Source organism: Salmo trutta, chromosome 3 (genome assembly GCF_901001165.1).
Source record: "Salmo trutta chromosome 3, fSalTru1.1, whole genome shotgun sequence".
Lineage (NCBI taxonomy): Eukaryota > Metazoa > Chordata > Actinopteri > Salmoniformes > Salmonidae > Salmo > Salmo trutta.
Window position 1 is genome coordinate 31,125,785 of NC_042959.1, and position 24,425 is coordinate 31,150,209.

The following is a 24,425-nucleotide window of genomic DNA, read 5'->3' on the forward strand; positions in this document are numbered from 1 at the left end:
GCCCAAAAACCCCGGAATACTTAAACCAAATGCCCCTTCAACAAAACACACCACCCCGAACCACATAAAACGAATACCCTCTGCCACGTCCTCACCAAACTACAATACTAATTAACCCTTATACTGGCCAGGACGTGACACAATCATAGACATCTATTTTTCACAAGTTTGGGGAGCACAGTACAGTACGGTAAAGTTTTAAAAAGTTGAGTAGAATATAGCTCAGTACAGTGCAGTACAGTAGAGTAGTATAGAGTAGAGTTCAGTACAGTACAGTAGAGCACATGAGTTGAGTACACTATACTGTACTATACTGTACTCTACTGAGCTCTACTGTGCTGTACTTTGATGTCAAAACTTGTGAAACATAGATGTCTATGATTGGTTCAGATTTGGTCCTGTCCGGACCAACCAAATTTGGTCTTGCTTAGTGGAGGAGCTCATTCAAATAGCCAGTGTGTAGAATAATAACCAAATATGCAAAGGAAGATTTTGCATATTAATACCTTTTGTGTACCTATTTAGGATACATCGCCATGGAGATAATGACATTTATATCTATAATTATGCATTTCTGTGTAATACAGATTGGGGACCCATGAAAAATTTCTGTTACCGCAATTCCGTTACCGGGTGTAAATCCACTTACTGTGGCTCAATAATCAAAATAGTTTTTTTTCAGAGTCAAGGTACCATGTCATAGCTAACTTCCCATTCTTTCAGTAGACATCTTTTAATCTTAATCTTGAGGAGTTATTTAACAGATCTTTTGAAAAACATGGTCACATGAAAAACGGAGTGAGATTTTTACCGAAATTATTTTACTAAACTTTGCATATGCACAGTTCTTCCAGTAAATGTGTTTCTGTAAAATGTTCTGTGTAAATTATTAAAAGTAGTCATTGTGCATAGAGTTGTATGGTTTGTTACATTTTTAAATCAAAGGTTTTTGTTTGGAATACATTTTAAGTGAAAAATCTGAGTCTCAGCGCAGTTCCCTTTCCATGGAATTGCCCAGTAGTAGTCATGTAGTCCCACGCTATGCAGTGGACCATGAAGTTGCTAAAATAACCATCTAACTGAGTCACACTATCAACAAATTAGCGTCTTGTTTATCTTTAACAAGGGCAGCACATCTGCTCATCCTTATTTCATTGCTACTTTAAAGCATGTTTTGCCTTTGAATGTTTATTTCTGGCCCAAGACAGTGGTATAGTTACGTGTAGTGCTGTGTTGGGGTATATAGTACATTTGTAAATGTTATTTTCCCCTTTTCAGGTTCCAACGGCACGTTCACACTTATCGTATACTTCCTGATGCAGACGGCCTGTTGGCTGTACAGGTGAGTAACCATCGCTAGTGTAACTTTCCAGACCCCCCTCACATACACACATGAGCTATTCCTGACAGTAACCAGGCTAATACTGTAGCATATCCTACATGTGCAAGCATGATATTATCCTCTTGTAGCATCCACTTTTGAGAAAGAATGGACCGTACAATACTGTAGTTGTTATCCTTACAAAAGAGTTGTGTTATTGTCTGTTGTAAGGGAAACAGGAAGTGTCTTGTTACTAGGCTCATTCGGCCTTAGGCCTTTTTGTTTGAATGGCATCTCTGCCATGCGGCTGCATGCTTGGAGAATGACAGCTGCACAGAGGAGAAATTGTGTGTCTGTGTGTGTCTCACAGATTCCTGACCTACCCACTCGTTGACCAGTGCTCTAAGGAGGATGGGTCTGTTTGTACTTTGTGTGTGTGTGTGTGTGTGTGTGTGTGTGTGTGTGTGTGTGTGTGTGTGTGTGTGTGTATGTGTGTGTGTGTGTGTGTGTGTGTGTGTGTGTGTCGTGGACAAGGATGTGTGTTGAGGGTTAGTTGGGCGGGGGATAGGGATGGTTCGGATTAGTGTGTGTGTGGCGGTTGTATGGGTGTGTTTTAGATAGTGACTATAGTGTGTGTGTGGCGGTTGTATGGGTGTGTTTTAGATAGTGACTATAGGGGACGACTCCTTTCAAGAGCCGCAGCTCCTGGTCCTAATTATCAGGAATGAGAAGAAGAAAAAAACACAGCAACGAAAAACATTTGAGGCAGCCCGCAAACCAGCCTGTGCATTCCTTTACCATATCTGGTGCAAAAACAACAGCTCAATAACAATTGTCTCATAGAGACAGTCATGTAATGAGTCTTTGATTTGAAAACACCATGTAAACGTTCTTTTCAGATGAGGGCTGTGCTACATGTACTGTAGCGCTGCTTCGCTTGTTTTCCACTGAAGTCAGTAAAGTCCCCAATAAGCAGATTGTCTCACTGCTATAAAAACATTACCACATAGGGATTGCGTGGTTGCTTTCTTGTTTTTCTGAGGGGGCTATTTTATAGAAGGGATATTTTGAGCTAAAAGACAGGCTGTTTTTGTCTCCCTGAGTCGTTTAGTCTGTATTTTCTTTGTAATCACTTTTCAAGAGTTCCTCGAAAAAATGCATCAACCATTAGAAGAGTCCCTGGCAACTGGAGCAGGTAATGTCTGCCAAAAATGGTTTTTCAAACCACATAATGAAAACAAACGTTTCTAAAATAAGACGTACAGGAAAGGGGCTTTTAGTTTGCAGTGTTGCTGTGTGTGTGTGTGTGTGTGTGTGTGTGTGTGTGTGTGTGTGTGTGTGTGTGTGTGTGTGTGTGTGTGTCTGAGAGTGTGTCTGTGGCATCTAATATGTGTGTGTGTGTGTGTGTGTGTGTGTGTGTGTGTGTGTGTGTGTGTGTGTGTGTGTGTGTGTGTGTGTGTGTGTGTGTGTGTGTGTCTGAGAGTGTGTCCGTGGCATCTAATATGTCTATGCCCGCGGTGTGTGTGTGTGTGTGTGTGACTGGCACGTAATGTGTTTGTCTATGACTGTTGAATGTGTGTTTCCCCCTCCATGTTTACTGTACGTATCTGAGACAGCTGGCTGTTGGAGTGTTGTTTATAGCGGGCAGCGTTTGTGCGTGTGTACGGTAGACTGGCTCAGAACACAAGAGGTCGGCTAGTAAACTGCTGGAACACTGTGACTCATGGCAGCCAACCTTGCCAGTGACCAGAAGCTGGGGGGTTGTTTGTGACATCATCTCCTGTCCTGTGGCTGATTAGCAGTGGTTTCTGCAGCCTGCTTGGCAGTGAGTGTTTGATGTGGTTCTTGTTCTGGCTATGCAAACAGAGGTGAGTGGTTGTGGCTTCTGTTTGGCACCTCCAGGGCCTAAGAGACCGCACCTCTACTCCAAGGGACCCTCCTGAGCATATCCAGGTCCATTTTGTTTTGGTGGAACAACACATGCGTATCCTGAACAGGTTCTTATGGTTTTGAGACATTTGTACGGTCTTCCAAGCTTTAGGAACTTTAGAGTAACAGTTTATAAACATTATCTTGATGGACGGTTTGCAGCTCATTCTGGCACCAGTTCAGGGAATTTGTTCATCTATCCTGTAAATAAAGGAAACTCTCATGAAGATCACCTGTGTTGTGTAGGTTCTGTATCATGTGTTTATGGTATTTTTGACTTTTCTGGGTAACCACAGCCCATGTATGTATAGCCACAGCCCATGTATGTATAACCACAGCCCATGTATGTTCATTCTTATATGTTTGAGCAAATTGCTATGTCTGTGAATGTCTATTTATATTATAATTATGTCTATGCTGTATGTGTGTTTCCCCACAGACATCTCAAGGGGTGCAGGTGAACTGTTTCCGTACGCTGGGGGACCTGGTGTTGGGGTACCAGCACCCTCATAAGGGTCTGGTCACCCCCCTGCTGTACCCTGTGGGGAGGGACACAGAGCCTGGTGAGGAGAGCTCAGGTGATGATGAGAAGCCAGGGCTGGTGTGGAGTCCCAGCCCAGCCCCAGTCTCGGTCAGTACAGCTCCCCCAGCAGGACCCCCAGCAGGACCCCCAGTCACCCCATCTCCCCACCTCCTCTTCCTCCACAGGCTGCAGGAGCTGAACACACCCAGGTACACACTCCCTAACACCAATCACACATCAGCAGAACACAGATATAGTTCCAGTTCCACACATAAATAGGGAAAATGTTCAATATTGGTCTGGGGCTATTTAGGGTACTTTAGCACTGTAGTACTTTCCTGTGGCATCTAGGTATCCCCTTTCCCTTCCTCTTCAGCTTGCCTGAGTGCTGCTTTCAGGCTTACATTTGCGAACACTCACAATAAACGTTGTTTCTTTTCAACAGAGTGTGTTGAATGTTTTTTTTTTACACAAACATTCCATTCCGTTAGTTTAATCTACTCTTTCTGGTAAAATGATGGATAACCCACATAAAATGTTGATTTTTTTACTGTGGTTTCACAGCATGGCAGGTGAGGTGGTTGGGCTGCTCAGTGAGTATCTGTGCAGTGAGCTGCCTCTGGATGTGGAGGGTCTGCGTAGAGGAGCAAAAGGCCTACTCCATCTACACCACACCCTGGGCACCGCATGCCAGGGACTCAACAGGTGGGTTTCAGCATTTTGCTACTGCTATTACAGTTAAAGTGTTGTATGTCATTTAGTGTTTGTGATGTGATGGATTTGTTGGTTATCATAGGGAGAAAATGAAACTGATTGTCTGATCCACAGTGAGATTGATCTGACCATGTCCGGTTTGGAGACTCTGGCCAAAGTGTTTGACCATCCCACCTACCCTTTCACCTCCACCAAGTCACAGGTACATCCCATCTGTGATATACCCTGTCTGTCCTACCCGTTCTGTCCTTTTTTTACCCCGTTTTCTCCCCAATTTCGTGGCATCCAATTGGTAGTAACAGTCTTGTCTCGTCGCTGCAACTCCCGTACGGACTCGGGAGTGGCGAAGGTCGAGAGCCGTGCGTCCTCCGAAACACGACCCAACCAAGCCGCACTGCTTCTTGACACAATTCCCACTTAACCCGGAAGCCAGCTGCACCAATGTGTCGGAGGAAACACCGTACACCTGGCGACCGTGTCAGCGTGTACTGTGCCCAGCCCGCCACAGGAGTCGATAGTGCGCGATGGGACAAGAACATCCCTGCCGGCCAAACCCTCCCCTAACCCGGATGACACTGGGCCGATTGTGCACCGCACCAAGGGTCTCCAGGTCGCGGCCGGCTGCAACAGAGCATGGACTCGAACCCAGAATCTCTGGTGGCACAGCTCTGGGACCACTGCGCCACTCGGATGGCCCCTACGCGGTCTGTCCTACCCTGTCTGTCCTATCCTGTCTACTCGACTATGGTCCATAACGGACCCACAAACTAAGAAGACATAAAATAAATGGAAATCTGATCTGCTACGCCCTCTAGTGCACCAATTGAGAAAAATAACTTTCACAGCGCATCACTGTTAAAAAAGTTGAAAATAAAACACCTCTAAATATGTTCCATTCATGGGGTATAATTATATATTTATATCTGTATTGCACATAGCACACAGCTACTTAATACAGTATATTACTGTCCCTCCTTTTAGAATATGGGCAGAGGTCCAGACATGGAGTTGGACAGCCTGCTGTGTAAGATCTCTGCCCTGGTCAGCCTGCTGTCCTCCCTGGAGAAGAGGGTATGTACCCCCATACATACACACACACACACACACTATCCCCCAATGCAAACCAGTCTGATATTCATTTACTATACAGTCTAAAGCTCTCTGTGCTCTTACTGTGCAGGTGCTGAAAGCTCTTCAAGATGCTGTGACCAATCACAACCTGGCTGTGCAGCCTGCCCCTCCCCGTGATCCCGCCCCTGCCCCAGCTCCAGTCCCTGCTCCTGCTCCTTCCCCAGCTCCAGTCCCTGCTCCTGCCCCAGCTCCGGTCCCTGCTCCATCCCCTGCTCCAGCTCCAGCCCCTTCTCCAGCCCCAGTCCATGCTCCAGCACTAGTCCCTGTAGCCAAAAACAATGCCAGGCCCATACCTGTCCACTCTTTTCAGGTGACAGAGAAAGACAAATGGCACTTCATACTTTTAGGGGGCATACCAGCTGTTTAATCATATTTTGATCATTTATGTGGTACAGTATTGTATATGTTGCATCATCTTTGTGTGTGTGTGTGTGTATGTGTGTGTGTGTGTGTGTGTGTGTGTGCGTGTGTGCGTGTGTGTGTGTGTGTCTAGATTAAGATGGTGCGTTACGGCAGACAGACCGTGTCAGTGGACTTGGACACAGGAGTGCTGCTGTTTGACAAGAAGGCCGGGTCATTCGGAGCGGAGACAGTCTCACACGACCGGAGTAAGAGAATAACATCAACACCTGACATTACTTGACCCAGTTCGATGAAGAAGCTTTCAGTGATCTTAACGATTCCCCTCTTTTTCCTTGCGGGCGCACGTGTCAGTTCTGCAGCTAGTCAAGTTCCAGAGCAGTCCAGCCAAGCTGCGCATGGTAGTGGACAGTCATCACAACACCCCACGAGAGCTCACGTTTGAGAGTGCAAGGGTACATACAGGTCTACATTCATCTGTGTGTGTTGCCACCCATTGGATTCCATTGTAGTTTTTATATTGACTGAGAACATTCTTCCCTCCAGAAACGGGAGGCATTCTGCCAGCTGCTACAGCTGATGAAGACCAGACACTCCCATCTGAGTGAACCTGACGTCATCTCTGTGTTTGTGGGCAGCTGGAATATGGGTAACTATGACATCAATAGAACCTCACTGTCCTAGAGTAATATGTCTTCCACTATTACTATCTGACATCTGACATCTTCTGGTTTCAATGATGTTTCTAGAGACAATATCTCTCTCATAATCACTAAATGCCTAGGTTTACCTCCTCTGTACTCACATCCCACCATACCTTTGTCTGTACATTATACCTTGAAGCTATTTTATCGCCCCCAGAAACCTGCTCCTTTTTCTATTCTGGACGTCACAGACGACCAATTCTTATAGCTTTTAGCCGTACCCTCATACTTATTCTTCTCTGCTCCTCTGGGGATGTAGAGGTGAATCCAGGCCCTGCAGTGCCTGGCTCCACTCCTACTCCCCAGGCGCTCTCTTTTGATGACTTCTGTAACCGTAATAGCCTTGGTTTCATGCATGTTAACATTAGAAGCCTCCTCCCTAAGTTTGTTTTATTCACTGCTTTAGCACACTCTGCCAACCCGGATGTCCTAGCTGTGTCTGAATCTTGGCTTAGGAAGTCCACCAAAAACTGTGAAATCTTCATCCCTAACTACAACGTTTTCAGACAAGATAGAACGACCAAAGGGGGCGGTGTTGCAATCTACTGCAGAGATAGCCTGCAGAGTTCTGTCCTGCTATCCAGGTCTGTACCCAAACAATTTGAACTTCTACTTTTAAAAATCCACCTCTCCAAAAACAAGTCTCTCACCGTTGCCGCCTGCTATAGACCCCCCTCGGCCCCTAGCTGTGCTCTGGACACCATATGTGAACTGATTGCCCCCCATCTATCTTCAGAGCTCGTGCTACTAGGCGACCTAAACTGGGACATGCTTAACACCCCAGCCTTTCTACAATCCAAGCTTGATGCCCTCAATCTCACACAAATTATTAATGAACCCACCAGGTACAACCCCAAAGCCGCAAACACTGGCACCCTCATAGATATCATCCTAACCAATGTGCCCTCTAATTACACCTTTGCTGTTTTCAACCAAGATCTCAGCGATCACTGCCTCATTGCCTGCACCCGTAATGGGTCAGCGGTCAAACGACCTCCACTCATCACTGTCAAACGCTCCCTGTAACATTTCAACGAGCAAGCCTTTCTAATCGACCTGGCCCTGGTATCCTGGAAGGATATTGACCTCATCCCGTCAGTAGAGGATGCCTGGTTATTTTTTTTAAATGCCTTCCTCTCCATCTTAAATAAGCATGCCCCTTTCAAGAAATTTAGAACCAGGAACAGATATAGCCCTTGGTTCTCCCCAGACCTGACTGCCCTTAACCAACACAAAAATATCCTGTGGCGTTCTGCATTAGCATCGAACTGCCCCCGCGATATGCAACTTTTTAGGGAAGTTAGAAACCAATACACACAGGCAGTTAGAAACGCCAAGGCTAGCTTTTTCAAACAGAAATTTGCTTCGTGCAACTCCAACTCTAAAAAGTTCTGGGACATTGTAAAGTCCATGGAGAATAAGAACACCTCCTCCCAACTGCACGCTGCACTGAGGATAGGAAACTCTGTCACCACCGATAAGCCCACTATAATTGAGAATTTCAATAAGCATTTTTCTACGGCTGGCCATGCTTTCCACCTAACTACCCCTACTGCATTCAACAGCACTGCACCCCCCACAGCTACTCGCCCAAGCCTCCCCCATTTCTCCTTCTCCCAAATCCATTCAGCTGGTGTTCTGAAAGAGCTGCAAAATCTGGACCCCTACAAATCAGCTGGGCTTGACAATCTGGACCCTTTCTTTCTAAAATTATCTGCCGAAATTATTGCAACCCCTATTACTAGCCTGTTCAACCTCTCTTTCGTGTCGTCTGAGATTCCCATAGATTGGAAAGCAGCTGCTGTCATCCCCCTCTCCAAAGGAGGTGACACTCTTGACCCAAATTGCTACAGACCTATATCCATCCTACCCTGCCTTTCTAAGGTCTTCGAAAGCCAAGTCAACAAACAGATTACCGACTATTTCGAATCCCACCGCACCCTCTCCGCTATGCAATCTGGTTTCAGAGCTGGTCATGGGTGCACCTCAGCCACGCTCAAGGTCCTAAACGACATCGTAACCGCCATCGATAAGAAACAATACTGTGCTGCCGTATTCATTGACCTGGCCAAAGCTTTTGACTCTGTTAATCACCACATCCTCATCGGCAGACTTAGTAGCCTTGGTTTCTCAAACGATTGCGTCGCCTGGTTCACCAACTACTTCTCTGACAGAGTTCAGTGTGTCAAATCGGAGGGCCTACTGTCTGGACCTCTGGCAGTCTCTATGGGGGTACCACAGGGTTCAATTCTTGGGCCAACTCCTTTCTCTGTATACATAAATGATGTCGCTCTTGCTGCTGGTGAATCTCTGATCCACCTCTACGCAGACGACACCATTCTGTATACTTCTGGCCCTTCTTTGGACACTGTGTTAACAACCCTCCAAACGAGCTTCAATGCCATTCAACTCTCCTTCCGTGGTCTCCAACTGCTCCTAAACACAAGTAAAACTAAATGCATGCTCTTCAACCGATCGCTGCCTGCACCTGCCCGCCCATCCAGCATAACTTCTCTGGACGGTTCTAACTTAGAATTTGTGGACAACTACAAATACCTAGGTGTCTGGTTAGACTGTAAACTCTCCTTCCAGACTCACATCAATCATCTCCAATCCAAAGTGAAATCTAAGCATCCTTCACTCATGCTGCCAAACATACCCTCGTAAAACTGACCATCCTACCAATCCTCGACTTCGGCGATGTCATTTACAAAATAGCCTCCAATACCCTACTCAACAAGCTGGATGCAGTCTATCACAGTGCCATCCGTTTTGTCACCAAAGCCCCATATACAACCCACCACTGCGACCTGTATGCTCTCGTTGGCTGGCCTTCACTTCATAATCGTCGCCAAACACATTGGCTCCAGGTCATCTACAAGACCCTGCTAGGTAAAGTCCCCCCTTATCTCCGCTCACTGGTCACCATAGCAGCACCCACCTGTAGCACGCGCTCCAGCAGGTATATCTCTCTGGTCACCCCTAAAGCCAACTCCTCCTTTGGTCGTCTCTCCTTCCAGTTCTCTGCTGCCAATGACTGGAACGAACTACAAAAATCTCTGAAACTGGAAACACTTATCTCCCTCACTAGCTTTAAGCACCAGCTGTCAGAGCAGCTCATAGATCACTGCACCTGTACATAGCCCATCTATAATTTAGCCCAAACTACTACCTCTTCCCCTACTGTATTTATTTATTTTATTTATTTTGCTCCTTTGCACCATATTATTTATAGTGGAACTTTGAACTTTCTTCAAACTACAAATCTACCATTCCAGTGTTTTTCTTGCTATACTTTATTTACTTTGCCACCATGGCATTTTTTTGCCTTTACCTCCCTTATCTCACATCATTTGCTCACATTGTATATAGTCTTATTTTTTTTCTACTGTATTATCGACTGTATGTTGTTTACTCCATGTGTAACTCTGTGTTGTTGTATGTTGTCGAACTGCCTTGCTTTATCTTGGCCAGGTCGCAATTGTAAATGAGAACTTGTTCTCAACTTGCCTACCTGGTTAAATAAAGGTGAAAAAAAAAAACCAGAACTTTTACTGGTATGGCTATGGTTATTACAGGGTTATTACACTAGAAAGCCACAATTTTCTTATTAGAAACACCCTATTTTTTATTTGAAGCACTAGATGGTGGTCTATACTGAGTTGGACCCTTACTAATGATCTTAATGGCTGGGTGTCCAGGTGGCTCCCCTCCCCCTCGCAGTCTGCAGTCCTGGGTGACGTGCTGTGGTCTGGGGCGAACCCCAGATGAGTCCACAGCTCTGCTGCCTCATGACATCTACGCCCTGGGTACCCAGGAGAACTCTCAGGGGGAGAAGGAGTGGACCGAGCACGTCAAGGCTACCCTACACAGCTACACTCATATAGAGTACAAACAGGTGAGCATCAGTTTTTCCTCTATTGTTCTCCATTTAACTCAACAACAAAAAATTGGGACACAGGCAATGTACAACAAAATCGTACGTTTTAGAATACGGAGAAAGGAAATGTTGCACCAGATTTAGCAAACAGCTCATTTCCATCTGTCGTCCCCAGTCCTCTTTCTCCATCTCTCTCTGTTTCTTTTTCTCCATCTCCATGTCCCTATTTTCCTCCATCTCTACCGTATGTGTCGCTCATTCGCCATCTTTCTATCTCTGTCTCTTTCTTTCTGTCCCTATACCTTATTGGCCCTTTCTCCTAGATTTCAGTTTCTCTGATTGTCATGTGTTTGCATTATGTCATTATGCCCTTGCTCACCTTATAGGATATCTGTTTGATGTACTTTTTCTTTTACCCATTCATCCTGAAGCAATGATAGGTGTTTATCTCTGTGACAGTTACTTTACGTGCTCTTTGTATTTGCAAAAAGAGGTACATAGAAAAGGGTGTATAAACCAATGACGTATATAAACCCTGGATTGTGGATGCTATGTATTGGCCAATGAGAGGGTTTGAAACCGTCAGTGGGCATTATTGGCACTCCCAAGGAGAGAGGGTTCTCCATAGGAATTAATGGAATTCTACAGTATTTCAATTAAATGTTTTAAGGACAAAATTACATGGATTTCAGTATTTTGTTGTTGCAGTGGGGACAGTAACATTCAAACTTTCAAAAAGTATGCTTTAAGGAAAATAATTGTATATATTTAAAAAAATGTATTTGTATGTTTAGCTCACATAATATAATGAAAAAGTATGCATTAATGTGTCTGTAATGGAATAAACGTGGCAAAACAATGCATTTCTATAGCTTCCAAAATATTTTTTTTACAACAGTGGTGGAGTGCCAAGATGGGGGCGTGGTGGCTTCAAAACAGCTTCCCATGATAGTCATCTAGTGTAAATATAAATTGTTGGTATTAACTGGAAGTCTAGAGCATCTTAAGGTTTATTGCTCATTCATTTACCAGATACTTACTGGAGTTAGCCTAGCAATAAAATGTCTAAAAACCATTGCTTATGTCTATGATTATGATACTTCCATGAAAAATCAAGACATATATGTTATCATTACTTTAGCTTTTTTCAAACAGCAGAATTGTAGGCCTATGTCTTAATTGCTCTGTTATAGTGTACTGTGGTTATGTGTCCTGCAGGTGGCAGTACAGTCCCTGTGGAACATGAGGCTGGCAGTGTTTGTGAAGCCGGAGCACGAGAGTCGCATCAGCCATGTAAACACAGCCAGTGTGAAGACTGGCCTGGGGAATACACTGGGTATAATGCCAGGCCCCTACTTGGGTCGTCTATGGGTCGGCTACCCATAACACCACACCCTCCTCCTCGGCTCAGAAAACAATGTGTAGTATACACATCCACATACCAGTGGAGACTGCTGAGGGGAGGACGGCTCATAGTCATGGATGGAATGGAGTCAATGGAATGTCAAGGAAACAACATGCTTGATACCATTCCATTGACTCTATTCCAGGCATTATTATGAGCCGTCCTCCCGTCAGCAGCCTCCACTGACACATAGTGTATCTTTGGCGTAGCCTACAGCCGAAGACATGTGTCAAACTCATTCCACGGAGGGCCTACGGGTTTTTGCTCCTCCCTTGTACTTGACTGATGAATTAAAGTCAGTAATTAGTAAAGAACTCCCCTTACATGGTTGTCTAGGTCTTAATTGGAAGGAACAAAACAAAAACCTGCAGACACTCGGCCCTCCGTGGAATGAGTTTCACACTCCCGATCTATGAAATCCGAGCATGATCAACAGGAATGAGATGTTGTGTTTTATTAACTAACTGAGGTAAACCTTTAAAATGTCAAATCTGTTTGTTTCCAGGAAATAAAGGTGCAGTTGGGGTTTCCTTACTCTTCAACAGTACTTCTTTTGGATTTGTTAACTGCCACCTGACCTCTGGCAGTGAGAAAGTACTCAGGTATGTACATATTGTATTCACCAGTGGAGGCTACTGAGGGGAGGACGGCTCATAATAATGGCCGAAACGGAGTGAATGGCATCAAACTATGTGTTTGATGCATTTGATACCGTTCCGCTAATTCCGCTCCAGCCATTACCATGAGTCCGTCCTCCCCAATTATGGTGCCACCAACCTCCTGTGGTATACACAACTGTATACACACCTATTTCCAATGTTCAGCTGTTTGGTATATCATTTGGGTGTTAGCTGACGGATAAAACATTAGGGTAACGTTCAACACAACTATCATCAGATTGATGTACACTGTGTACTTTCTATATAAGGACATTCCAGGGCTGTAGAGTGTATACGTTTCCAATGTATGTACGCAGCATGTCTATGTGTGTGAGTTGATGTTGTCCCTCCCTGTGCTTGTGGTCCTGTCAGGAGGAACCAGAACTGTGCGGACATCCTCAGACTGTTGTCCCTGGGTGACCGGCAGCTCAGTGCCTTTGACGTCAGCCTGCGCTTCACACATCTCTTCTGGTGTGGAGACCTCAACTACAGACTAGATCTGGACGTACAGGTCAGACAAACCCTGTCTCCTCTCCCCTCTCTGTTTTGTTGTTCCCCAGCGAATTTTGTGTAACCCGAAAACAAGAATCTTCATAGACCCAGAACCGTACCTTGAATTCTCTCATACTGCATTGCTATTGATTTACAGGACATTCTGAAACATGTTTCCAAGCGGGAGTTTGATGAGCTCATGTGTGCTGACCAGCTGACGCGAGAACGACACAAGAGGAAGGCCTTCCTCAATTTCAGTGAGTAGCATCCTACTGACGTCATGTCAAACTGTGTGTTGCTGTGCGGGTGAAAATACCTGTGTTATTTATTCTTGTCAATAATTTCTCCTCTTCGTTGCTTTTGTCTCTGAATCTACCCCTTCTCTCTCCCTTTCTCTCACGTTGTCCTGGTTAAGAGGAAGAGAAGATTGCGTTTCCACCCACCTATCGGTATGAGAGGGGGTCCAGGGACAGTTACCTGTGGCAGAAGTACAAGACCTCTGGCGTGAGTCTATCTCCTTGTGACACTATCTGACCCAACCTCTCAAAGCTACATTGTGTCCAAATCAGCGTGTTGTCTGAATTACATTCAATCGGTAAGTGATGAATAATCCACACAAAGCATCATTTGTGAGCCTTGTGAAAGCAGTCAGCAAATAAAGGAATTGCATAATGCTAGGTTGGGAACCTTCGCTTCTTCAACTAGTGTAACCTGCCCCCCTAAACATTCTACACAAAGAAGTATAGCTCACGACTGGATTTACTGTATGTGTAACCAAATCAGTCTCTATTGGGGACACAGGGGGTAGTTGCTTTGACGGCAGCTGTCACCATGACTACTAAAACTACCTCACAGAGTGAAATGGCTGGTATGATTGGAATGCAGTGTTCCCTACATTATATAATAAAACATTTCTAAATCAATTCTATGTTCAATGTGTCCGCATCGAACACACACAAACACACAATAAATATAGCCGTTCTTCTATTCTGTGTCTACAGGTGCGTGTCAATGTGCCATCATGGTGTGACCGGATTCTGTGGAAGTCTTACTCAGAGACACATATCACCTGCAACTCCTATGGTGGGTTTAGGTTTACGACATGGATGAGCAATTTTGATGGGGCTGGGGGCCACAAAAAAACAGAACTCATCATGAGGGGCCGCAGTGGCTCATGGGTCTGCGTACCCTCCCAACCCCATCCCCTTGTGAGAAAACATTTTAGCGGCCCCCCTCATGACAGCAATGAGCGATATTTACATTTTAAAGTTAATTTCCTGCAATTCTACTCATTTTGCCATGGGGCGGAGAAAAACATTAGCAGTTTTGAAGCTAATTTCCGGCAATTCTACAGTCGTGGCCAAAAGTTTGACAATGACACAAATATACATTTTCACAAAGTCTGCTGCTTCTGTGTCTTTAGATATTTTTGTCAGATGTTACTATGGAAATACTGAAGTATAATTACAAGCATTTCTTAAGTGTCAAAGGCTTTTATTGACAATTACATGAAGTTGATGCAAAGAGTCAATATTTGCAGTGTTGACCCTTCTTTTTCAAGACCTCTGCAATCCGCCCTGGCATGCTGTCAATTAACTTCTGGGCCACATCCTGACTGATGGCAGCCCATTCTTGCATAATCAATGCTTGGAGTTTGTCAGAATTTGTGGGTTTTTGTTTGTCCACCTGCCTCTTGAGGATTAACCACAAGTTGTCAATGGGATTAAGGTCTGGGGAGTTTCCTGGCCACGGACCCAAAATATCGATGTCTTGTTCCCCAAGCCACTTAGTTATCACTTTTGCCTTATGGCAAGGTGCTCCATCATGCTGGAAAAGGCATTGTTCGTCACCAAACTGTTCCTGGATGGTTGGGAGAAGTTGCTCTCGGAGGATGTGTTGGTACCATTCTTTATTCATGGCTGTGTTCTTAGGCAAAATTGTGAGTGAGCCCACTCCCTTGGCTGAGAAGCAACCCCACACATGAATGGTCTCAGGATGCTTTACTGTTGGCATGACACAGGACTGATGGTAGCGCTCACCTTGTCTTCTCCGGACAAGCTTTTTTCCGGATGCCCCAAACAATCGGAAAGGGGATTCATCAGAGAAAATTACTTTACTCCAGTCCCTCAGCAGTCCAATCCCTGTACCTTTTGCAGAATATCAGTCTGTCCCTGATGTTTTTCCTGGAGAGAAGTGGCTTCTTTTCTGCCCTTCTTGACACCAGGCCATCCTCCAAAAGTCTTTGTCTCACTGTGCGTGCAGATGCACTCACACCTGCCTGCTGCCATTCATGAGCAAGCTCTGTACTGGTGGTGCCCCGCCCTGAAGAATTCTTTACAACAATTGAACCGCTCTCCTTGAAGTTCTTGATGATCCGATAAATGGTTGATTTAGGTGCAATCTTACTGGCAGCAATATCCTTGCCTGTGAAGCCCTTTTTGTGCAAAGCAATGATGACGGCACGTGTTTCCTTGCAGGTAACGGTGGTTGACAGAGGAAGAACAATGACTCCAAGCACCACCCTCCTTTTGAAGCTTCCAGTCTGTTATTCGAACTCAATCAGCATGACAGAGTGATCTCCAGCCTTGTCCTCGTCAACACTCACACCTGTGTTAACAAGAGAATCACTGACATGATGTTAGCTGGTCCTTTTGTGGCAGGGCTGAAATGCAGTGGAAATGTTTTTGGGATTCAGTTCATTTGCATGGCAAAGAGGGACTTTGCAATTAATTGCAATTCATCTGATCACTCTTCATAACATTGGAGTATATGGAGTATATGCAAATTACCAGTATATGCAAATTACCAAATTACCATCATACATACTGAGGCAGCAGTCTTTGTGAAAATTAATATTAACATTGGAGTATATGGAGTATATGCAAATTACCAGTATATGCAAATTACCAAATTACCATCATACATACTGAGGCAGCAGTCTTTGTGAAAATTAATATTTGTGTCATTCTCAAAACTTTTGGCCACGACTGTACACATTTTGCCATAGGGTGCAGGCAAATGTTTGCAGTTTTTTATATGATAACTGATGATCAGTGGGCCCCACCTCGGTCGGGGCCCACTGGACCATGCTTACTACAAGTTTAGATAGCTAGCCACTAGACTAACATATCAATCGTAAATAAAATTGCTGACGTGCTAACTGAGTGACTGCTGATGCACAACCACATTTCAAAATTGCACCCTGTGTATTCTATTATTCTAACTCTCAACAGTAAGTGGAGACCCCGATTGAGTTCCAACCAAAAACAAATACATGTATGTAAAATTTGTTTAATAACTTGTATTTTTGTTATTATTATTATTGGGCCACAGGCCTACAAAATGGGGGCTGTGGGCAGCTGATTGCCCATCCCTGGTTTAGGACATAAACTCAGCAAAAAAATTAACAATCTTTTTCAGGACCCTTTCAAAGATAATTCATAAAAATCAAAATAACTTAATTGCAGAGGGTTTAAACACTGTTTCCCATGCTTGTTCAATGAACCATAAACAATGAATGAACATGCACCTGTGGAACGGTCGTTAAGACAGTAAAAGCTTACAGACGGTAGGCAATTAAGGTCACAGTTATGAAAACTTAGAACACTAAAGAGGCCTTTCTACTGACTCTGAAAAACACCAAAAGAAAGATGCCCAGGGTAGAGTCCCTGCTCGTCTGCGTGAACGTGCCTTAGGCATGCTGCAAGGAGCCATGTGGACTGCAGATGTGGCCAGGGCAAGAAATTGCAATGTCCATACTGTGAGACGCCTAAGACAGTGCTACAGGGAGACAGGACGGACAGTTGATCGTCCTCGCAGTGGCAGACCACGTGTAACAACACCTGCAAAGGATCAGTACATCCGAACACCACACCTGCGGGACAGGTACAGGATGGCAACAACAACTGCCCGAGTTACACCAGGAACGCACAATCCCTCCATCAGTGCTCAGACTGTCTGCAATAAGCTGAGAGAGGCTGGACTGAGGGCTTTTAGGCCTGTTGTAAGGCAGGTCCTCACCAGACATCACTGGCAACAACATCGCATATGGGCACAAACCCACCGTCTCTGGACCAGACTGGACTGGCAAAAAGTGCCCTTCACTGACAAGTCACAGTTTTATCTCAGCAGGGGTGATGGTCGGATTTGCGTTTATCATCAAAGGAATGAATGTTACACCGAGGCCTGTACTCTGGAGTGGGAACGATTTGGAGGTGGAGGGTCCGTCAAGGTCTGGGGCGGTGTGTCACAGCATCATCAGACTGAGCGTGATGTCATTGCAGGCAATCTCAACGCTGTGCGTTACAGGGAAGACATCCTCCTCCCTCATGTGGTACCCTTCCTGCAGGCTCATCCTGACATGACCCTCCAGCATGTCCAGCATGACAATGCCACCAGCCATACTGCTCGTTCTGTGCGTGATTTCCTGCAAGACAGGAATGTCAGTGTTCTGCCATGACCAGCGAAGAGCCCGGATCTCAATCCCATTGAGCACGTCTGGGACCTGTTGGATCAGAGGGTGAGGGCTAGGGCCATTCCCCCCAGAATTGTCTGGGAACTTGCAGGTGCCTTGGTGGAAAAGTGGGGTAACATCTCACAGCAAGAACTGGCAAATCTGGTGCAGTCCATGAGGAGGAGATGCACTGCAGTACTTAATGCAGCTGGTGGCCACACCAGATTCTGACTGTTACTTTTGACCCTCCCTTTTGTTCAGGGACACATTATTCAATTTCTGTTAGTCAAATGTCTATGGAACTCAGTTTGATGTCTCAGTTGTTGAATCTTATGTTCATACAAATATTTACACATGTTAAGTTTGCTGAAAATAAATGACAGTGAGAGGACGTTTATTTTTTTGCTGAGTTTATTTTTTGTTGGCTCGTAACATTATCCTCAGACATACAGTGCCTTCAGAAAGTATTCAGACCCCTTGACTTTTTCCACATTTTGTTACATTACAGCCTTATTCTAAAATGGATTAAAAATCGTCAGCAATACCACATGAAGAAAAAGCAAAAACTGTTTTTTAGATATTCTTGCTAATTTATTAATAATAAAAAAACAGAAATACCTTATTTCCTCAAGTATTCAGACCCTTTGCTATAAGACTCGAAATTGAGCTCAGGTGCATCCTGTTGCCATTGATCATCCTTGAGATGTTTCTACAACTTGATTGGAGTCCACCTGTGGTAAATTCAATTAATTGAACATGATTTGGAAAGGCACACACCTGTCTATATAAGGTCCCACAGTTGACAGTGCATGTCAGAGCAAAAGCCAAGCCATGAGGTTGAAGGAATTGTCTGTAGAGCTCCGAGACTGGATTGTGTCAAGACACAGATCTGGGGAAGCGACCAAAACATTTCTGCAGCATTGAAGGTCCCCAAGAACACAGTAGCTTCCATCTTTCTTAAATGGAAGAAGTTTGGAACCACCAAGACTCTTCCTAGAGCTGGCCGCCCGGCCAAACTGAGCAATCGGAGGAAAAGGGCCTTGGTCAGGGAGGTGACTTGGTCAGTCTGACAGAGCTCTTGAGTTCCTCTGTGGAGATGGGAGAACCTTCCAGAAGGACAACCATCTCTGCAGCACCACCAATCAAGCCTTTATGGTAGAGTGGCCAGACAGAAGCCACTCCTCAGTAAAAGGCACATGACAGCCCGCTTGGAGTTTGCCAAAAGGCACCTAAAGACTCAGACCATGAGAAACAAGATTCTCTGATCTGATGAAACCAAGATTGAACTCTTTGGCCTGAATGCCAAGTATAACTTCTAGAGGAACCTGGCACCATCCCTACGGTGAAGCATGGTGGTGGCAGCATTATTCTGTTTGGGTGTTTTTCAGTGGCAGGGACTGGGAGACTAGTCAGGATCGAGGTGAAGATGAACGGAGAAAAGTACAAAAGAGATCCTTGATGAAAACCTGCTCCAGAGCGCTGAAGACCTCAGAATGGGGAAAAGGTTCACCTTCCAACAGGACAACGACCTTAAGCACACAGCCAAGACAAAGCAGGAGTGACAAACCTGTAAATGTCCTTGAGTGGCCTAGCCAGAGGCCGGACTTGAACCCAATCGAACATCTCTGGAGAAACCTGAAAATAGTTGTGCAGCGACACTCCCCATCCAACCTGACAGAGCTTGAGAGGATCTGCAGAGAAGAATGGGAGAAACTCCCCAAATACAGGTCTGCCAAGCTTGTAGCGTCATACCCAAGAAGACTCGAGGCTGTAATCGCTGCCAAAGGTGCTTCAACAAAGTACTGAGTAAATGGTCTGAATACTTATATGAATGTGATATTTCCGGGTTTAATTTTTAATAAATTAGCAAAAATGTCTAAAATCCTGTTTTTGCTTTGTCATTATGGGATATTGTGTGTAGATTGATGAGGGGGAAAAAAACAATTTAATACATTTTAAAATAAGACTGTAACCATAACAAAATGTGGAAAAAGTCTAGGGGCCTGATTACATACTGAAGGCACTCAAACAGCGTTGTAGTTTAGCATTCAGGCACAGCAAACTGGATATCATAGTATTATTTCTCGTGGCGTTCCTAAATTATATCTTTTGTGGCCATTTCTTTCATTGTTTTCCTGTAAAATGTGAGATGCCCTGTTAAGGTATGATTGACAACTCCTACATTCTCTGGTCTGTGGTCCTCAGACGAACAGTCAGTTCCTCACCGTAGCCCTGACTCCAGGGCACTGCTTTTGACCTCCCTCAGCAAATACTCACCATACAGCATAATACAGCATACTCATAGCCATTAAAGGATCATTAGTTTAGTCTATGCCACAGGTTTTGATGATAAGGTTGAATAACATAGAGTGCTGAAGTGATCATCAGTGACATAAGAATGCTTATATGATGGTACAGTTAACAGAATAAGGATAATGGACACGGTTGTATCATTATGACTGAGATCTCTCTGTCTCCAGGTTGTACAGATGACATCTTCACCAGCGACCACTCACCTGTTTTTGCCACATTCCATGTAGGGGTGACATCACAGTTCATTTCCAAAACAGGTGATTGTGGTTATTTTGACATAAGAATTGTGATTAATATACGTCGTATAATATAACTGTGATGCTTGCTTGTGAGCCTCGATTGCTTTGCACTACAAAACAGACCCAAACTCAAGCATGGAGAGGGCCTGGATGGAATTGGAAGGCGTTGAGGCCATTGTGAAGACAGCCAGCAAAGCCAAGTTCTTCATTGAGTTTCACTCATCCTGCCTTGAAGGTGCTTTGTCCTTAACCTTTTCTCACCTAGTTCATGTACAGTTCTATAATAAACTCTGTGACTTATGTGATGAATAATTTAAGTCGATATCTGTTTTGAGCAGAGATCCGCCGTTCCGTAGAGAATGACTCACAGAGCTGTGACGTGCCTGGCTTCCTCAAACTGGGCTGGTCCCCCAAGCAGCTGCCCAAGGTAAATACATCAATCTGGAGCTAGATGAGCAAACTCATACCAAAGACACATAGCTAACCTGTTTGTCTGTGTGTGTGTGTCTACATTATCATAGCTTCTCCCGATCGTCTCAGACATGGAATACCTTCAGGATCAGCACCTCCTGCTGTCTGTCAAGTCATGTGACGGGTTTGAGTCATACGGTTGGTCATTACTCCTTCCCTTCCTGTTCATAACCACCACCATTCACTATTTCCCCTCTCATCAGTCACTTAGTCAATCAATGCCCTTTGACCCTAGTCATTAGGATGTTTTGATCTTTTGAAGTGTATTTTAGGCACAGATCAAAGACCAGTGTACAGTCTTCAAATCTTAACTATTAGGAGAGAAAAAAGCTAAACTGACCAGAGATCAGTGTCTAGGCCGGGATCAGTGTCCACTCCATTGTTGATCCTACTGTTGACTCTGTAGGTGAGTGCTGTGTGGCGCTGCGCTCCCTTATCGGCGCGACAGAGCAGTTTGAGATGTTTCTGACCCACCGGGGCGAGGAGATGGGCTCCATACGTGGGCGAGTCAGGGTCCACGTGCCCAAGGACCGGCGAGGAACACGGGAGAAGATCTACGGTGGGTTCGCCTGGCTGCCCTCCCGCCAACCTCATCACTGCTCTCCTCTCCTTCCTCTGCTCGCACTATCACTTCCCGCTGGGCTTCTGTTGCGACAGTCCATATGCCGTCTGGTTCTCCTGTGTATCTCTCATTGCTTCCTCTATTTGGTTCCTGATTGATCCAAGGCTTGGCTTTCTCTCTCTGTGGTCTCTGCCCTGGCTTCCTCTTTTGGCTCTTCGCTGACTGACCCTGACCAGATGCATCCTGAGACATTCAAAGGACACAGTGTGAGTGGGTGCCATTTGCCCTATAGGTCAGGCATTATGCATTGCCATAACAACACACATAAACACTGCCAACACACGCCAGGGGCAGCCTTTACTCCAGACAACACAGGACATATGGAGAAGACATGAGTTAGATGGTGTCCAGTAAACATCTGTTTTGTCTTTTTCAGAATGGTTCTGCTTTGAGAAGGATGAGAAGGGTCTGGTGAGGGGATGCTTGTCTCCTCCGTCCACTCGGGCACCTATCAGCCGGTGAGGATCTTTTTGGTGTTTTTCAAGCCACTCATTGTAAAACCAGCCAACATACATTGTCAGCATATGATTCCGAGATATGATTAGTGATGGGAGTTTATAGTATAGTTTGTCATTTAGCCTACTTTCATTATTATCTGTCCACCCATTTCAGATCCTCACCGCCTCCACCCAAGCCAGCCCCTAGCAGTTACACAAACCCTGCCTACTTCATATTTGAAGGTGTGTCTGTCCTGGGAAGAGTAGAGGAGTCTCCACCCCCTCGCAGGGACCCTCAGGTGGTCTGGGCCGGCGACTCCGCGCTGCAGTTACCCAAACTCTTCGGGGGGCGTGGCTGTGACAGGAAGTCCCCTCGCAGGTCTGACTTCACTGAAATCGAGATTCCAGGGATCCTGCCCCACTATCCTTCCACCAATGATCCTCATCCACCCCAGACCAACTCCTCCTATCAGCTCTTCCCATCAAAGGACCCATCGCCAATCCCCCCTGCCCCAAGCCCCACCTCTCACTATCATGAACAACCCATACAACCACGACCAAGTAAAAACAATGTTGTCCAGGACTCCATCCTGCCTGCCAAGAACCTGAGGAACATGTACATGAACCACTCCGCCATCATCAGAGAGACCCCCAGGAGAGAACAGCCTAGGGTGCACCAACAGGAACAAGCCATCCCTGTACGGAGCAGCAAACTCCCAGCCTTCTACCCATATTTGTCCACCTGTGTACCCCACACCCAGGCCTCAGCACCGTGGGTGGTGGAGCAGCCAGTTGGGCCCCTTGGGGACCACTCCCTCACAGCCCTGCAGATAGCCAAGTCACTCAGCGAGGTAGACTTCTTCCCAATGGACCTTGAGGCTCCATCTACCCCATGCCAGAGACTGGCCCAGAGGAATGACCTGGCCATGGCTGCAGAAAGAGGCTACTGCTGGGAGAAAGAGGTGGGTAGATATAAAATGTTTCTTTTATTTTTTATTTCACCTTTATTTAATCAGGTAGGCCAGTTGAGAACAAGTTCTCATTTAAAACTGCGACCTGGCCAAGATAAAGCAAAGCAGTGCAACAAAAACAAGAACACAGAGTTACACATGGGATAAACAAACGTACAGTCAATAACACAATAGAAAAAATATAAATCTATATACAGTGTGTGCAAATGCAGTAAGATTAGGGAGGTAAGGCAATAAATAGACCATAGTGGCAAAATTATTACAACTTAGCATTAAAACTGGAGTGATAGATGTGCAGATGCTGATGTGCAAGTAGAGATACTGGGGTGCAAAAGAGCAAAAATAAATAACAATATGGGGATGAGGTAGTTGGGTGGGCTATTTACAGATGGGCTGTGTACAGGTGCAGTGATCGGTAAGCTACTCTGACAGCTGATGCTTAAAGTTAGTGAGGGATATATAAGTCTCCAGCTTCAGTGAATTTTGCAATTTGTTCCAGTCATTGGCAGCAGAGAACTGGAAGGAACGGCGGCCAAATGAGGAGTTGGCTTTGGGGATGACCAGTGAAATATACCTGCTGGAGCGAGTGCTACGGGTGGGTGCTGCTATGGTGACCAGTGAGCTGAGATAAGGCTGGGCTTTACCTAGCAAAGAGTTATAGATGACCTGGGGTTTCGTGACGAATATGAAGTGGGTTTGGTGACGAATATGAAGCAAGGGCCAGCCAACGAGAGCATACAGGTCGCAGTGGTGGGTAGTATATGGGGCTTTGGTGACGAAATGAATGGCACTGTGATCGACTGCATCCAATTTTCTGAGTAGTGTTGGAGGCTATTTTGTAAATGACATCGCCGAAGTCAAGGATCGGTAGGATAATCAGTTTTACGAGGGTATGTTTAGCAGCATGAGTGAAGGAGGCTTTGATGCGAAATAGGAAGCCGATTCTGGATTTAATTTTGGATTGGAGATGCTTAATGTGAGTTTGGAAGGAGAGTTTACAGTCTAAGCAGACACCAAGGTATTTGTAGTTGTCCACATATTCTAAGTCAGAACCGTCCATAGTAGTGATGCTGGGCGGGCGGGCGGGTGCAGGCAGCGATCGGTTTAAAAACATGCATTTAGTTTTACTAGCATTTAAGAGCAGTTGGAGGCCACGGAAGGAGTGTTGTATGGCATTGAAGCTCGTCTGGAGGTTTGTTAACACAGTGTCCAAAGAAGGGCCAGAAGTATACAGAATGGTGTCATCTGCATAGAAGTGGGTCAGAGAATCACCAGCAGCAAGAGCGACATCATTGATATATACAGAGAAAAGAGTCGGCCAGAGAATTGAACCCTGTGGCACTCTCATAGAGACTGCCAGAGGTCCGGACAACCGGCCCTCCGATTTGACACACTGAACTCTATCCGAGAAGTAGTTGGTGAACCAGGCGAGGCAGTCATTAGAGAAACCAAGGCTGTTGAGTCTGCCGATATGAATGCAGTGATTGACAGAGTCGAAAGCCTTGGCCAGGTCGATGAAGACGGCTGCACAGTACTGTCTTTTATCGATGGCAGTTACGATATCGTTTAGGACCTTGAGCGTGGCTGAGGTGCACCCATGACCAGTTCGGAAACCAGACTGCATAGTGGAGAAGGTGCGATAGGTTTCGAAATGGTCGGTGATCTGTTTGTTAACTTGGCTTTCGAAGACTTTAGAAAGGCAGGGGAGGATGGATATAGATTTACAACAGTTTGGGTCTAGAGTGTCTCCCCCTTTGAAAAGGGGGATGACAGTGGCAGCTTTCCAATCTTTAGGGATCTC

The 24,425-nt window shown here is 45.3% G+C and overlaps 1 protein-coding gene across 1 annotated transcript in view; it reads left to right on the forward strand.

Annotated features, from left to right (window-relative positions):
* The window catches only part of LOC115172750 (phosphatidylinositol 3,4,5-trisphosphate 5-phosphatase 2B), a 38,709-nt gene that overhangs the window by 11,741 nt on the left and 2,543 nt on the right, over positions 1–24,425 (forward strand). Inside the window, exons 2-24 of the mRNA XM_029730480.1 lie at positions 1,279–1,342; positions 3,690–3,982; positions 4,338–4,478; positions 4,602–4,689; positions 5,469–5,558; positions 5,668–5,928; positions 6,112–6,226; positions 6,333–6,433; positions 6,525–6,627; positions 10,384–10,580; positions 11,781–11,898; positions 12,473–12,569; positions 12,999–13,137; positions 13,276–13,375; positions 13,534–13,622; positions 14,120–14,201; positions 20,052–20,141; positions 20,245–20,358; positions 20,462–20,550; positions 20,645–20,732; positions 21,001–21,153; positions 21,593–21,674; positions 21,829–22,615. Of these exons, the coding sequence (XP_029586340.1) occupies positions 1,279–1,342; positions 3,690–3,982; positions 4,338–4,478; positions 4,602–4,689; positions 5,469–5,558; positions 5,668–5,928; positions 6,112–6,226; positions 6,333–6,433; positions 6,525–6,627; positions 10,384–10,580; positions 11,781–11,898; positions 12,473–12,569; positions 12,999–13,137; positions 13,276–13,375; positions 13,534–13,622; positions 14,120–14,201; positions 20,052–20,141; positions 20,245–20,358; positions 20,462–20,550; positions 20,645–20,732; positions 21,001–21,153; positions 21,593–21,674; positions 21,829–22,615 (3,481 nt within the window). The remainder of the gene's footprint in view (positions 1–1,278; positions 1,343–3,689; positions 3,983–4,337; positions 4,479–4,601; positions 4,690–5,468; positions 5,559–5,667; positions 5,929–6,111; positions 6,227–6,332; positions 6,434–6,524; positions 6,628–10,383; positions 10,581–11,780; positions 11,899–12,472; positions 12,570–12,998; positions 13,138–13,275; positions 13,376–13,533; positions 13,623–14,119; positions 14,202–20,051; positions 20,142–20,244; positions 20,359–20,461; positions 20,551–20,644; positions 20,733–21,000; positions 21,154–21,592; positions 21,675–21,828; positions 22,616–24,425) is intronic.